The sequence below is a fragment of the Parasteatoda tepidariorum genome, chromosome 6 (genome assembly GCF_043381705.1).
Source record: "Parasteatoda tepidariorum isolate YZ-2023 chromosome 6, CAS_Ptep_4.0, whole genome shotgun sequence".
In the NCBI taxonomy this organism is placed as follows: Eukaryota; Metazoa; Arthropoda; class Arachnida; order Araneae; family Theridiidae; genus Parasteatoda; species Parasteatoda tepidariorum.
Genome location: NC_092209.1, coordinates 78,813,704 through 78,827,324, shown reverse-complemented (window position 1 = coordinate 78,827,324; position 13,621 = coordinate 78,813,704). Strand labels below are relative to the sequence as shown.

The window sequence follows — 13,621 nt, the reverse complement described above, 5'->3', positions numbered from 1 at the left end:
TCTAAGCAAGGATATGAGTGAATTAAAACCTTTTTAAAACCAGTTTACAGAGTTTGAGGAACTGGGAACAAGTTCATTTATATGTTTGATGATAAATGATGGAACTATTTTTATAAATTTCCAGTTAAATGATTTTATTTTAAAATATTGTGTTGACTTATTTTAAATTTTCCTTATCCAAAATTATATTATGAAAGTTTTAAAATAATTAATTATCTGAAATATGAAAGATATTTAAAAGCTGAGATCTGAATTTCCCGTAAATCAATCCTTGTATTTTAATATTAAATATAACATATTAGGGTAACTGACTGGTTTCGGCTCAATTTTTTTTTAAGAAGTTATAAATTTAGTTTAAAAAGTCACTCATTACTGTGACGTGACTTAACATTCATCATCAGTAATGTAATATATTAGTAGTTGGTGTTTATTTTAATAGATGGCGCTACTTGGCGACTTCTGAAATAAACGAAGAAAAATATTTTATTACAAATTTGAACTTATTTTTTCTTAAATTATCGAAAAATATTTTATTTATTTTGAATTTATAACATTATTTTAAAAAAGTGCGAATTGCAATGCAAAATTGCTAATTTAAGGAGCTCTTTTTTATTTTAACTTCCAACTAAATCAGTATTTTGTTTCAAAAAAACACACAGATTTACCCATAGCAATTTTCCCCTACTGCAGTGTTTCCCAATCTTATTACTTTTGTGTACCCTTTCTAAATTTTTCGTAACGCTCTGTACCACTAATAAGAAAATTAATGTATTTTTTACTATGAAAAAATTGCACAAAAGTTAAAACTCACAACTGGCTGTTGGCACCACTAATTATGAACTGTTAACTCTGCAAAAAATAGCCAGTAGAAAAATACGTAATCGTAAAATTTCATGGCTAGCTTTGTTTATAAGTAAAATTTTTTGAAATTTTCGTATGTTGCAAGATATTTCGCATAAGAAAGCGTACCCCAGCTAAACTGTTCCGGTAACCCTGGGGGTACGCGTACCACACTTTGGGAAACACTGCCCTACTGCAACCGATCTTTAAATATCCATAACTAGTTTTTAAACTATAATTTAAAAATATACGAATTAGTTTTTCCTATCTAAACCTTGCTATTTTTTCTTCATTTTAATAAAAAAATTTTTTTTTTCAAAATAATTTCTTGAACGTATTGTTGTAATAGTTATTATAATTGTATACGTTTATTTTTCAAAAAAATTATCGCAAAACGCATGTATGTAGTGTATGTATATACGTATTTATGCATGTTTGCATATATTTATGTATGTATTTACGTTTTTGAATATGTTTGTATTTGTACATATTTATGCATGAATATACGTATTTATGTTTGTATATATTTATGTATGTCTGTATATGTATATAACGCATGCATGTGTATTATAACTGTTGCTACAACGTATGAACGTTCTTTATCTAACCTTGAGTTTCTTAATCAGAAAACGTAATCTTTTCCAATAAGTTGTTCTTGGTAGTATTTCGCGCTTTTTCTACGATCATTTTGTCTCCAAGTCTTAACTTTATTCACCTGTCCACATATTCGTTTTTAGGATGAAAATTCAAACAAGTGAATCATGTCCAGGTGAGCTTTATTAGCCATTGTTTTGATCGCTTCGTAATATTACTAATATGCCTCTTTTGTTATTAAACGTTGAAGTAAGTCAAGGTTGTCTATGTGTGCACATGGGTAATAAAAATAGATCAGAAGCATTGCAGTTATGTTTGTTGGGATGTCGTAAAAATGGCTGTTTCTTTTGCCAAAATAGTTCGTGGATTTGTTTTGATTGTAAAATCCAATTAAATGATTCTTACTTTTAATGTCATCTGTACATATAAAGATAAATGATTTCTTCAGATTTTATATTGTTTTTTTTTTTTCTTTTTTTTTTTCTGGATGAAGTAATCGTAAAATAGTATAAATTTTAGTTTCGAAACCTACCTATGTTGACAGCAAGAGTGTAATCAGGGGTCTGTCTAGACATTTTGTGAAAGGTCAGTTTTTGTAAAATTGTGAAAAAATTGCTTGTAATTTGTGAATATAAAATAAACGTTAAGTCACATTCTTTCAACCAGGGTCCGCTCCTGTGAATTTATGCAAATAGGATCCGTTATTGCAAAAAAAACTTTTTCAATGAATTTTTAAATTGTTAAGACATACAAGATTCTGCTAAAACTGTAAAATTATAATTAAAAAAAATTAAATTTTAAAAAATAAACAGCAATTGCAGCTACTAAATTAGCGATGCAACATACAAAAATATTTGGTATTTAGCCTATACTGCTGAACGCAGAATATTCATTTCGGACGAATAAAGGAAGAATTGTCTGCCGAAGACAAAATTTAGTTCGTTTACATCTGTCTTTCTTCCCCCCCCCATCCTGGAAAGGGTTTATTCGATTAACAAAATAATAATGAGGATAAACAAATTTGTGAAGGGTCCGATTAAAAGATAAATTATTTTGTGAAGGGTCCGTTTTTAAGCTAAAATATTTTGTGAAGGGTCCGTTTTTATGAAAAGATATTTTGTGAAGGGTCCGTTAACTGACCCAAATTTCTTCTAAACAGACCCCTGGTTTAATGGCATATAATTTTGTAGATAAGGATTGGCAACTTATGTCTGGAATGAATACTTTCCAAAAAATAATTGTTCCTGGGATATTAATTTTAAGCACGTTTTAAATGACTTGAAGAGCTCCCTGAAAAATATGTTTAAAAGATATTTTAGTGAATATAAAAAAATCTGCTTTTAAAAAAGTGGATTGGTATGTTGAATAAGCTTGTAATAAGGGTTCGCTTTAGCGAATGTTCTTTAGTAAAAAAGTTTTACCCAAGTGCTAAAAATCACACAAGGCTTATAATAATATCATTATTGTAGCTTGGTTTAGAGATAAGTTCAGGTTCACTTCTGAAGGTAGGGGCTAGAACGAGCTCCGAAGAATTATAATCCGAGTCCACCTTAGCCCAAAATGCATACGATTACTTAGAGCTAGAAACCGTCCGATCCCGAGATTTACGACTAAAAATTTCTTCTGTCCTTAGTATGAGGATAACTAATCTTTTAAAAATATGCGTTAACGATGGAAAATTACTTAATTGTAGATAAATAATATGCAAAATGCATATGATATTTAATGAAAAAGGGAAAAAAATGTTCAGCGTTTCTGTTGAACTTAAATTAGCAGACGAGAACTATCGTTCAAATTGTAACGGTTTACCGGAAATTCCGGTTCTTGAAATTATAGTTCTTATTACCAAACATTTAATAAAGAATACAAAACTGTAAAGAAATATATTGTAACCGAAAACTTCAGAATCCGCCTCTTCTCGCTATAATGTTCACTGGCAAAGTTTGCTCGCTTTGCATTGTTCAAGATACATTAAATATTACTTTTTACTACCAGACTAAATATAATCTTTAACTGCATTTCGCTAACGTCGACCCGTAAAGAAACGACGTCGAACACCTCGTATACCGACGGAAACTTCAAAATTTAAAAAAAAGAAAAAAAAATTATATATATANATATATATATATAAACAGAGGTGCCAGATTTCTAATTTTTTATACCATATAAATTTTAAGTTTTTTATACTTAGTAACTGTATCAAAGGTTTGTTTAAAAGTAGCAATCAAAATTTTATAATGAGTCAAACTGAGTTTCAATCAAAATTTTACGAGTCAAAGCCCGCGTCGGGCTTAGTCTATCTTATCTCTAGCTTGGATAACTTTAATTTTCATTTGAAATCAAAATTTTAAATATTCCCTTGCACATTTAGGACTTGAAATCTCATATTTTTTGCTAATTAAATTATTTGTTTGATTACGTGTCATTTAATAATAAGTATTTATTAAATTAATGTTTTTATTATTTAATAAAATTTTTCCGTTTGTGATTAAATAGAAACTATAGTAACATTTTTAAAAAAGAACTAACATTTTGATCTGTCCTTGAATTTTTTTTTCTGGTAAAATGTTTTAGAAAAGTTATGTTTCATTTTAATATCTCTCCTATTTAAATAAAAATAATCGTAACATTTTTAAGAAGGAACTAACATTTTGATTCTGTTCTTGATTTTTTTTTTCTGGTAAAATGTTTTCGAAAAAATTTATTTCATTTTAAAATCTTTAGTTAGTGTTTTTATTTATTTATTTTAAATTCGTCAACAACTCTAACCTTGGATTTCTGCTTTTTTTAAGAACTAATGAGTCACCATCACAACTATTAACTATGAATTTCGTTGCCTGGGTGGGTAAGTGATAAACTAACCCTTCAGGTGTATTGTTAGACGTTAAAAAAATTCAGTGAAAAATTCTTATTGCTATGATATCTAGTGCTGTTGACATTGACATGTAAAAATATTGTTGTTAACTTGAAGGCTTTGTGTGACTCATAATGTTCCTTGACTATACCATAGCAGTTAGAAATACTTCCATTTTGAGTTATTACGCTGTCAAGTGTTGTTAAAGGTCAGGCAAAATGGTGATGGAAGTTAAGGAATTCTTTCTTTTCTATGTGAATAAATTCTATGGATGATATGAATAAATTCTCCTATTTTATTCTTTATGAATAAATTATATGAAGATATCTTGAGTTTAATGTTTTAAAATTTGAAAACCATTTATAAACAACCCCTCTAATCGATGTTTTACGACCTTATCCTTCAATACAGAATTTTTATTAAATATATATTTTCATAATCTCAAAGGAAAAATATATATAAAAGGGACACCGACAAAGAGTAGAAATGGGAATTGTGATTTGTCTTTTTATTGCGCACTGTATAATAGGTGAATATTTTTTAATTGTTTGGGCGAAGATTTAGGTTTGACTTAGAAACCAATTTTCTTGCATCATTATAAATCGCATCTAGATTAACAAAAATAATTAATTTTTAAAATAAATAAATAAATTACAGTTTAAAAAGAACAATGCGATTGTGATTTTCTTATTTTTTCTCACACGAGGCAGAAAATAAATGAAACTTTCCTTACGTAATGTTTGAACGGTCTGTACGATTTGTTTAAATATCCAATAATTTATAGTGCTGATTCATTTAATTTTCTGTAAATTTATCAATGTAGAAAATTAAAATATATAAAAAATTATTTAGAGAATGTGTCTGATAAGAAATAAAAATAGGAAAGGATAATAATAAATAACACTTCAACTGACTTATCTACGAACCAGTTTTTTCATTTACTTTTTTAATTTGGGGGGGGGGGGATGAGAAGTTAGTACCCGCACTTGGAATATACCAGGGTTGCGTAAAAGCCGGCCTTTACTGTTAAAGGTCAGGGCGGCTGGTTTTTATTATAAGGGCGGGCTTTTCTTTTTTTTTAAAAAAAAAAAAAAAAAAAAAAAAAAAAAAACAGCCTGTCCTAAATGACTTTTTAATATTTTTTTATTCAAACTTAACCTACACATATTAAAATTAATTTTATTAATGCCTTCCGCTATAGTTATGGCAGCCTAGTACAGGCCAGAACCGCCTCAACTAGTCGTCTCCTTCTGGCTCGATCAGACACTAGGTTTCTCTTTTTTATTGATTTCCATGGTTTTAAGATCTTTTTCCACTGAATCGATTTATTTATGATTACTCAGTGAAATATGCTATGGTATTAGGTTTACTTTCTCTCAAGGGCATTTATTCCTTAAATAGATAAAATTGCTATTAATTTTAATGATGTCATTGCTGCTCCATATCTGCCTTTAAACCAGACATTTGTTTGTCTGAAATTGTTCTAAACATATTTCAAGATAGTGAAATCGTTCTAATTCTTTCTAATTCGTTGTGCTTTAAATTGATTCAGCATAATTATTTTCTTTTTAAATTTAAATATATCTTTCATAAATTGGGTATTTTCTATAAAATTGTACATAATTTGTTTTAAGTAATTATTGCATTTTGTTTAATAGTTGGACTATTAGTAGTTATAGTTAATTTTGTTTTATTCATAAACTTAAAATGCGTTAAATAAGTTGATTTCTAATTGTAGTTCTAAGAAATTTAAAAATTATTGTTCTAACGCTTCCAAGGTTTAAGTTGTTTGCTTCAAACTGTTTCGAAAGTTCTAAATTTCTGCTCCAAATTTTTCGGAACATGTATTATTTTTATGATTTTCCTTTTGTATCCCTTTACTAATACAGTTTTTTTTAAAAATAGTAGTTCTAATAAAAGCCGGCCTTTTTAATTTTATTTTGATCGGTTTTTCTAACGAATCGATAATGTAGAAAAATAAAACTATTCTTGACTAAAAATTCTACTCCTATTTTGACAAAACAATGTTATGCTTTAATAAGTATTAAGAAAATAACATATTAAATAATGATAATGCAGCTTGTTTATATGTAAGTGCCGTTTAAAATAATTTATTAAAAAGTAACAGGGTTGGCAAGATTTTGCCGCAGGTGGAAAAAACCATGGTAAATACCGGTAAAAACCGTCCTGGCAAAAACAGGTTTTTGCCAAGCAAATTGGCAAAAAGTGGCAAAAACCCTATATTCTCCATGATGAGAGGACAAAAACACATTTTTTTTACAAAATTATTCCTAAAATTGAAATATATACTATAAATATAAATAATTACAGAAAAATTAACAAAATTATTATTAAATCATAATTAAATTATAATGTAATAATATATCATTTTAGTAGTTTAAAACATTATTGATTGGAAAATTTGTGATTATTCTCTTTTTTCCAGTGAAATGAACTTATTTTAAATTAATATAACTATAATTTAAAGCATAAAATATCTATCAACATGTGTAGTTAATTATTGTACAAATAATAATTTTTTATAATAAATAATAATATTATACAAATAATAATATTTATTTATTTGTAAAAAAACATTTATTTTAGGATTCTAAAATGAAAAGAGATCAAAAACTTTCAATCTTTTAAAAATTATTACCCTTGTATTAATTATTAATATGTTAAAAATAATTTTTTCATTTAATGTATCAAAATTGTTATTCATTATGATTGATTTAAATTTGTTTCAAGTATTTTGTAATAATATTTAATCAGCAATTTAGATAATTTGGTTTTTGCCGGTTTTTACCAGTTTTTGCCGGTTTTTACCAGGTTTTTGCCACTGTCCTGGCAAAAACCCCTTTTTGCCGGCAAAAACTCCAACCCTGAAAAGTAACATGCTGATTCCGGTCAGCTATTTTCAATAAATAACGTATGTTCCGAGGACTGCAGAGTAATTAAAAAAAAAAAAAATTCACCTGATGGTAGATGAATACCTTATGTTTTAAACGAAAAATAAGCCACTCAAGGCTGCTAACATTTCTAAAAAAGAGTGAATAGAAGTTTCAAAAAAGGAAAATGTGATTAATAAATGTTGTTCTTTTTGAAAAAAGAATTTTTAAAAAAACTATACAGATTGTAAAATTCTTCTTTTAAACCTAAAGAATACGTACTCGATTATATGCGAATTTCTTATGTTCACAAGCTCTAAGACCCAGGAAAAATTCTTGAAAATCTTGATACTCTTCCTTCATTCTAAAGATATTCATTGCAAAAAGTTTAAAACATTTGAGGCGGTGTAACAATAGTTTAATCAATACTTCTGAAACTTCTGTGCTCTCTAATGGCTCATTGTGTTTTAAAAAAAAAATTCATTGACAAAAAGCTTCTAACGCTTAATTTTAGAGTAATTTTCATGCAAATTAAAATAAAAATTTACTCTAAATTTCGGTCGCTTTATTGGAATGAACGTTTCAATGTGAACGTAAGTGTTTTTAAATTAAATTTTTAGAAAACATAATCGTTTTGTTTTATTTTAAATATTTTTTTTTTTGTATGAAAACATTCAACAATATATTCTTAGCTTGCTACGGTAGGTATTTTTATCATATTTCACAGATTAGATAAAATGCCTATTATTAAACAGTACTGAGAAATTCTTAACACAGGAATGATGTGCCTTAACGTGCCCGCCCCCCTATTGTAAGTTCTCAGCCAAGATGTGCCTTAACGTGCCCGCCCCCCTATTGTAAGTTCTCAGCCAAACTGGTTGATCGCCCATGGTGTGATGATTCATTTCACAACTTTGTGTTGCTGTCTGCTTAAAGTTGTTTAGCGAAACTTCAGATCGTAAAAGAACCATGTGCACTGTTTCAACATTGGATTTACTTAATTTTTGCTAATTAAATTCTTTGAAAGGTAATGATTCTTATTTATTAAAGATTTATTTGCTTTAGTTAAAAATTAAAGAAGCCCCTTTTTTTTACTGAGACTATTTACTATTTTTTCATTAAGAAATGATTTTATTTTTCATTAAGAAATGTCATTTAATTGTCGAAATCCAGTTTCTTTGCGTATTAACACGGTTTTTTTTCTTTCTTTTTTTGTAATCACGTCGTTGAATACAATAATTTCGACCGATAAAATAATAAATATAAATAGTAAAGGTTATTTTAACCATAGTATCGTTTCTATTCTAATTTAAATATTAGAAAGAATAGTTTAAATCTCATTTGTAAATTAATATTGCACTATATCCATTAAATTAAGTAATAAGAATAGTTTTTCCGATATATCTATCATTAAATTATGTAAATTCACAGGCTTAAAATAAATATTGTTAAATAATTGGGCCTTTCACATTTTATTTATTTATTTTTGATTTTATTACTTCAACATGCCCTAACCTAATCATGGATATTTCAATTTGTTTTAATTTATTGTTTTTATTTGATAAGGGATGATACTAGATAATGATAAGGGATAATACTAATCGCCTACAAGCGTGCTTGTTTTGCTGTCTTGAGTTTTTTTTTATTTTTTATTTATTTATTTATTTAGCGGAACAGAGTATAGAATATTTCGTTATAAATATAATTCTTCGCTCGGTTAATTTTAATTAATTTTTTTTAATATGTTGTGTAATAATTTTGTCGCCATGTTTTTCATTTAGGAATTTTTATTCATTCAAATTTTTTTCGAAAACATTATTTATTAAAATATGTATAATATTTCCCCTTATTTTGAGTGTTTTTTTTAAAGTTAATTAAATAAATAAATTCGACCAATTAAATAAAATCTAAATTAATTATATTTCTTCAAATAGAAAGGAAAGGTTTTGTATGTATATTTTTTTAAATCGTAGTTGTAAAAAAAATTAATTCCTACTGTTTATTTATTTTCATATGGCTTTCTTCCTTCTAATTTAATGGAACTCTGTAGAATTTATATTTTAATAATACACTACACTGCTGGGTTACTTTTTCTGAGTTAATTTAATTTTGAAATCTGTTTTCTTTAATTTTTTTAACCATGTATTAGAAGATAGTAATGCATTAAAAAAAAAAAATTTTTTTTTTTAATGATGGTTTGTTCTTTTGAGATGGGAAAATAATCTCACTTCATTTAAATATTTGTCCTATTGATTTTGATCTCAGGTGTTGTGTCTGTCATTCTGGGTTATTTCAGAGCAGGATTCTCGCTATTAATTGTTGACTAGCGGGGTAAAAGCTGTTTTTTCGACCGGCCTTGACTTCCATGAAGAATTCGCTGTTTCACAAGAGTATTGAACGATAGTTTCGCCACGAAATCATTGCCAAGTTCTTTTCACGCCCCCAGTTGGTGAATCTTTTTTTTTTTTTGTGACGTTTTGTTTTCGGCATTAAAAAAAAAAGAGAACAAAAATATGCCGTGCCTTGTTGTAAAAAACAATGTTTGCTTTTGAAATCGTTTCTTTCTCCGCATTTTCGTATCCTCCCATTTTCGTCAAAGTCAAATAGTTCTAATTTTTTCTAATTAAAAAAAAATTAGGAAACTATGTCTTATGAAAATCGATTTTCTAATGTTTCGTATTAAGTTTCATTTTCCATGAACAGAATTCTTTAAAGTATAAGCCTAAGTTAGTTCCTTAAAAATATCTTAAAAATAATTTTAATAAAGCTTTAAATTGTCTTATTATTAGCTTCTAGTAATTAATAGTTACAAAATGTGTTTAGATATAATCCTGGCTATATTTCAGGGAAATTCCTTCCGAATTAGTAAAAAATTGCTCTATTGAATTTATTAGCATGTTTTTTGGGTAGTTTCTGTTTATCAGTCAGTGTGCGTGTTATAATGTTGAATTTTACATTTGCTTTTAGAAGAGCATTAGAGCACTTAACATTTTATTTCTTGAAGATCAGTTCATGATTACAATAAGTTTGTTGAAAACGTTCTAAAAAATTTGTTGCAATTATACTTAGAAAAGTTTGAAGAAAATATTCAACCCCCGAAGTATATTTAAAATGATTCATTTATTTATTTTTAAATAGCATGGAACAAGGAACACTTTCAATTTAAATTTCCCTCTTCTAATAGCATTGTATATAAATTCCTTCCACTTATTGTACAAACAAATGTAGTATTTTAAATTAATACAAAAATTGAGCTTATTAAAGTCCGAAAAAATCAGCCAAATTTTTCCGTTTATTTGTTCTTAAATATACAGTGAATTCGCGATAACTCGAATCTGATAGGACTGACGAAAAACTTCGACATATCGGAAGTTCGACTTACCGTTAGTTTCGGTTTTGGACTTTCAAAATATTGTCGGATTATTTAATTAATGCTTATTAATTACAAGTCTTCTAAATGCTTGCAATATTTAGCATCATTTTTTGACAAGCCATTTACGATTAAAGCACTTTATAATACCCTGGTCCATCGGCTGCAACTTTGCTGTTGTGTTTGGCGGCAGAAACTGCAAGTTTACTTCTTTCAAATTAGGTAGATCACTATGCGTTGTGCATTTATCCATAAAGAGTATCACTTTTCTTTTTTTAGCGAAGAATTTCCGATCCAATTTTCTTAAATAGTCTTCAAATAAAACTGATGTCATCCAAAACTTTTTGTTAGACTTGTAATCCAAAGGATACGTTTTTACATTCTTGAAACTTCGGGGATTTCGGTATTTTCCGATAACAACTAAGGGCAATTTCTCTGTCCCAGACGCATTTCCTCCAACTAGGACAGTCAAACGTTCCTTGCTCATTTTACCCCATGAGCAGTTTTCATCCTTAAACATCATAGTCTTATTTGGAAGACATTTAAAAAATAAACCCATTTGATCAATATTGAAAACATCATTTTAACTGTATCCTTTAAGTAAATTTGGTAACGTTTCATTTAACCATTGTTCACATACTTCAAGAGGGACAGCTTTAGCTTCTCCATGAAAAGTGCGAAAGACATTGTGTGCGTGTTGCAAGTTGCAAAGGAAGGGGCAAGATATCAGCTCCTAGGCATTTTTTTTTTTTTTTTGCTTTAAAAGATCCACAAAAAATCGAGTTAAAGGGAGTAAAGTTCGAGTAATCGAGAAAAATTAACATGAAATTGAAGATAAAAGGGTCGGGACCTCATAAAAAAATCGAGTTATAGTAATATTCGAGTTATCGTACTTCGAGTTATAGCGAATTGACTGTATTTAATTTTTAAAATTAGGTGCGTCAGTGTTCCGTGTTTTTAGTTATAATTTGTGTACTATCGAAAATAATTTTTAATTAATTTTGTGTCCCTTTTATATATATATATTTTTTTTCTGACGCTATCATTAGAAGCCAAAATGTATTTCGGAATTTTTCAATCGTGAAAATCAGTCTATATAGTAGTAACTAAAAATTATATTATATTTATAATTATATTACAGTAGAGAACCGATTATCCGGAACGATCGGGACTATCGCTATTTCGGATAACTGATTTTTCCGGTTTTCTGAATCGCTACAAAAAGCCGTTTTTTTAGTGTTAAACCCAACGAAAATAAATATTTGGAAATAATCTTAAAAATAAGAAAAAACGATGAGGTAATACACTAATGATTATTTCTGAAATGATGGTAAGGTAAACATATTTCAAAAAAGAAAGAAAAATCCTAAAATCTTATGAGGAAAAAAAATAATTTTTTTTTAAAAATTGCGGGAAAATTTATCGAATTTCGTTCCGGTTTTTTGGTTTTCTGGTTTTCTGATTTCCGGATAACGAGTTCTGTACTGTATATTAAATTTGTACTAAAATTTAAAATCCAAAAAAGAAAGAAAAATCCTAAAATCTTATGAGGAAAAAAAAAATTTTTTTTTAAAAATTGCGGGAAAATTTATCGAATTTCGTTCCGGTTTTTTGGTTTTCCGGTTTTCTGATTTCCGGATAACGAGTTCTGTACTGTATATTAAATTTGTACTAAAATTTAAAATCCAAAAAAGAAAGAAAAATCCTAAAATCTTATGAGGAAAAAAAATAATTTTTTTTTAAAAATTGCGGGAAAATTTATCGAATTTCGTTCCGGTTTTTTGGTTTTCCGGTTTTCTGATTTCCGGATAACGAGTTCTGTACTGTATATTAAATTTGTACTAAAATTTAAAATCCAAAAAAAGTAGTATTTTTTTTCTTTTCTTATTCATATTCAAAAATTTAACCATAATTATTTTTGTAAATTAAAGAATTTTCAATGATAAATTACAATTTCTCTTAGATCTAAATAACTGTAAATAAGTGCAAATTTAAAAAATTATTATAGGGACGATTTTACCTTTAATGGAGAAAAAAAAACACATAACCATAAAGTATTAAAATGCTAAATATATTTTTTTACTTATTTTGACCTTGATTGATACAAAATAATGCAAAAAAGTATGAAAAATATGTTTGATAAAAATTCTGCATCAAGGGGTTTAAGAAAACGTGAATGCAAAACATTTCACAATAACTTTTTAAACAGCTTTAAGCGATCTTAAAAAATTGATTTCAATAACTCGATTTTCTTTTTCTCGAAAAACAACTTAGGAGAGTTTTCTTTTTTTGTTGCCAAACGAAGTTGAACGTACCCTGTGGTAGAGAAAACGCGGTGATTAGTCGAAATCATCCTCTCACCCTGAGAGAGAGGTGACTCTTTTTTACTCAGCGTATCAAAGAAAGGAACGTAGCGAAGAGCTGCTACTGCGCACCTAGCTTGTTTACGTTCGAAACTGAAAACAGTGCGCACACGTGAAAGTTTTTGTTCCAGTTGACCTGTTGTTGTTCAGCTGGCAGTCGATTTTTACTACGAAAGGGAGGAGTGACGTAATCTCAGCTGACTCGTTCTGTTTGGATGTGGAAGATATTCTCGGACTATGATGGAAATTTGCGCCGTCTTGCGTAAGAGGTCGGAAATGACGAATAGTCATTAGTAATGGTAATTCCCAGACGCAAGGAGGTTAGCTTCTTCTTTGTAATTGTTCTACGTACTAGAATCAGCACACTATTTCCCGCGCTATTCCATTTCTTTCCAGTATTTTGAAAACGAAACCTATTATAACACTGGTGCCGATGAAAGGTAAATCTATTACTTTAATTGTAGCTCCTTTGTTAGTTTTCACTTTTTTAATGCTGTGAAAGAAATCTACGATGACATTTGTGCCGGTGAAAGGTAAATCTAACCCCTTCGATGGAACTCCTTTCTTAATTTTCATGTTTAGATTTTGTTAATGTTGTAAAAGAAACTTTTGATAACACTAGTGCTGATTTTTTGGTAAATCTTTTCCTTTTAGTGGAGCTCTTTTGTTAAGTTTCACTTTCAGATTATTGTTAATGTTGTTTATATAA

The 13,621-nt window shown here is 28.2% G+C and overlaps 1 protein-coding gene across 4 annotated transcripts in view; it reads left to right on the top strand.

Annotated features, from left to right (window-relative positions):
* Positions 1–13,621, top strand: part of LOC107456864 (exonuclease GOR) — an 85,617-nt gene that overhangs the window by 65,691 nt on the left and 6,305 nt on the right. Inside the window, exon 1 of one of the 4 annotated variants that reach the window (XM_043044242.1) lies at positions 1,564–1,609. The exons of 2 other annotated variants lie outside the window; for them this stretch is intronic. In XM_043044242.1, coding sequence (XP_042900176.1) covers positions 1,579–1,609 — 31 coding nt within the window. In that variant the 5' untranslated portion in view covers positions 1,564–1,578. Of the gene's footprint in view, positions 1–1,563; positions 1,610–13,313; positions 13,446–13,621 lie in introns of those variants that run through there. One more of the 4 variants, XM_043044243.2, reaches the window with a different exon arrangement.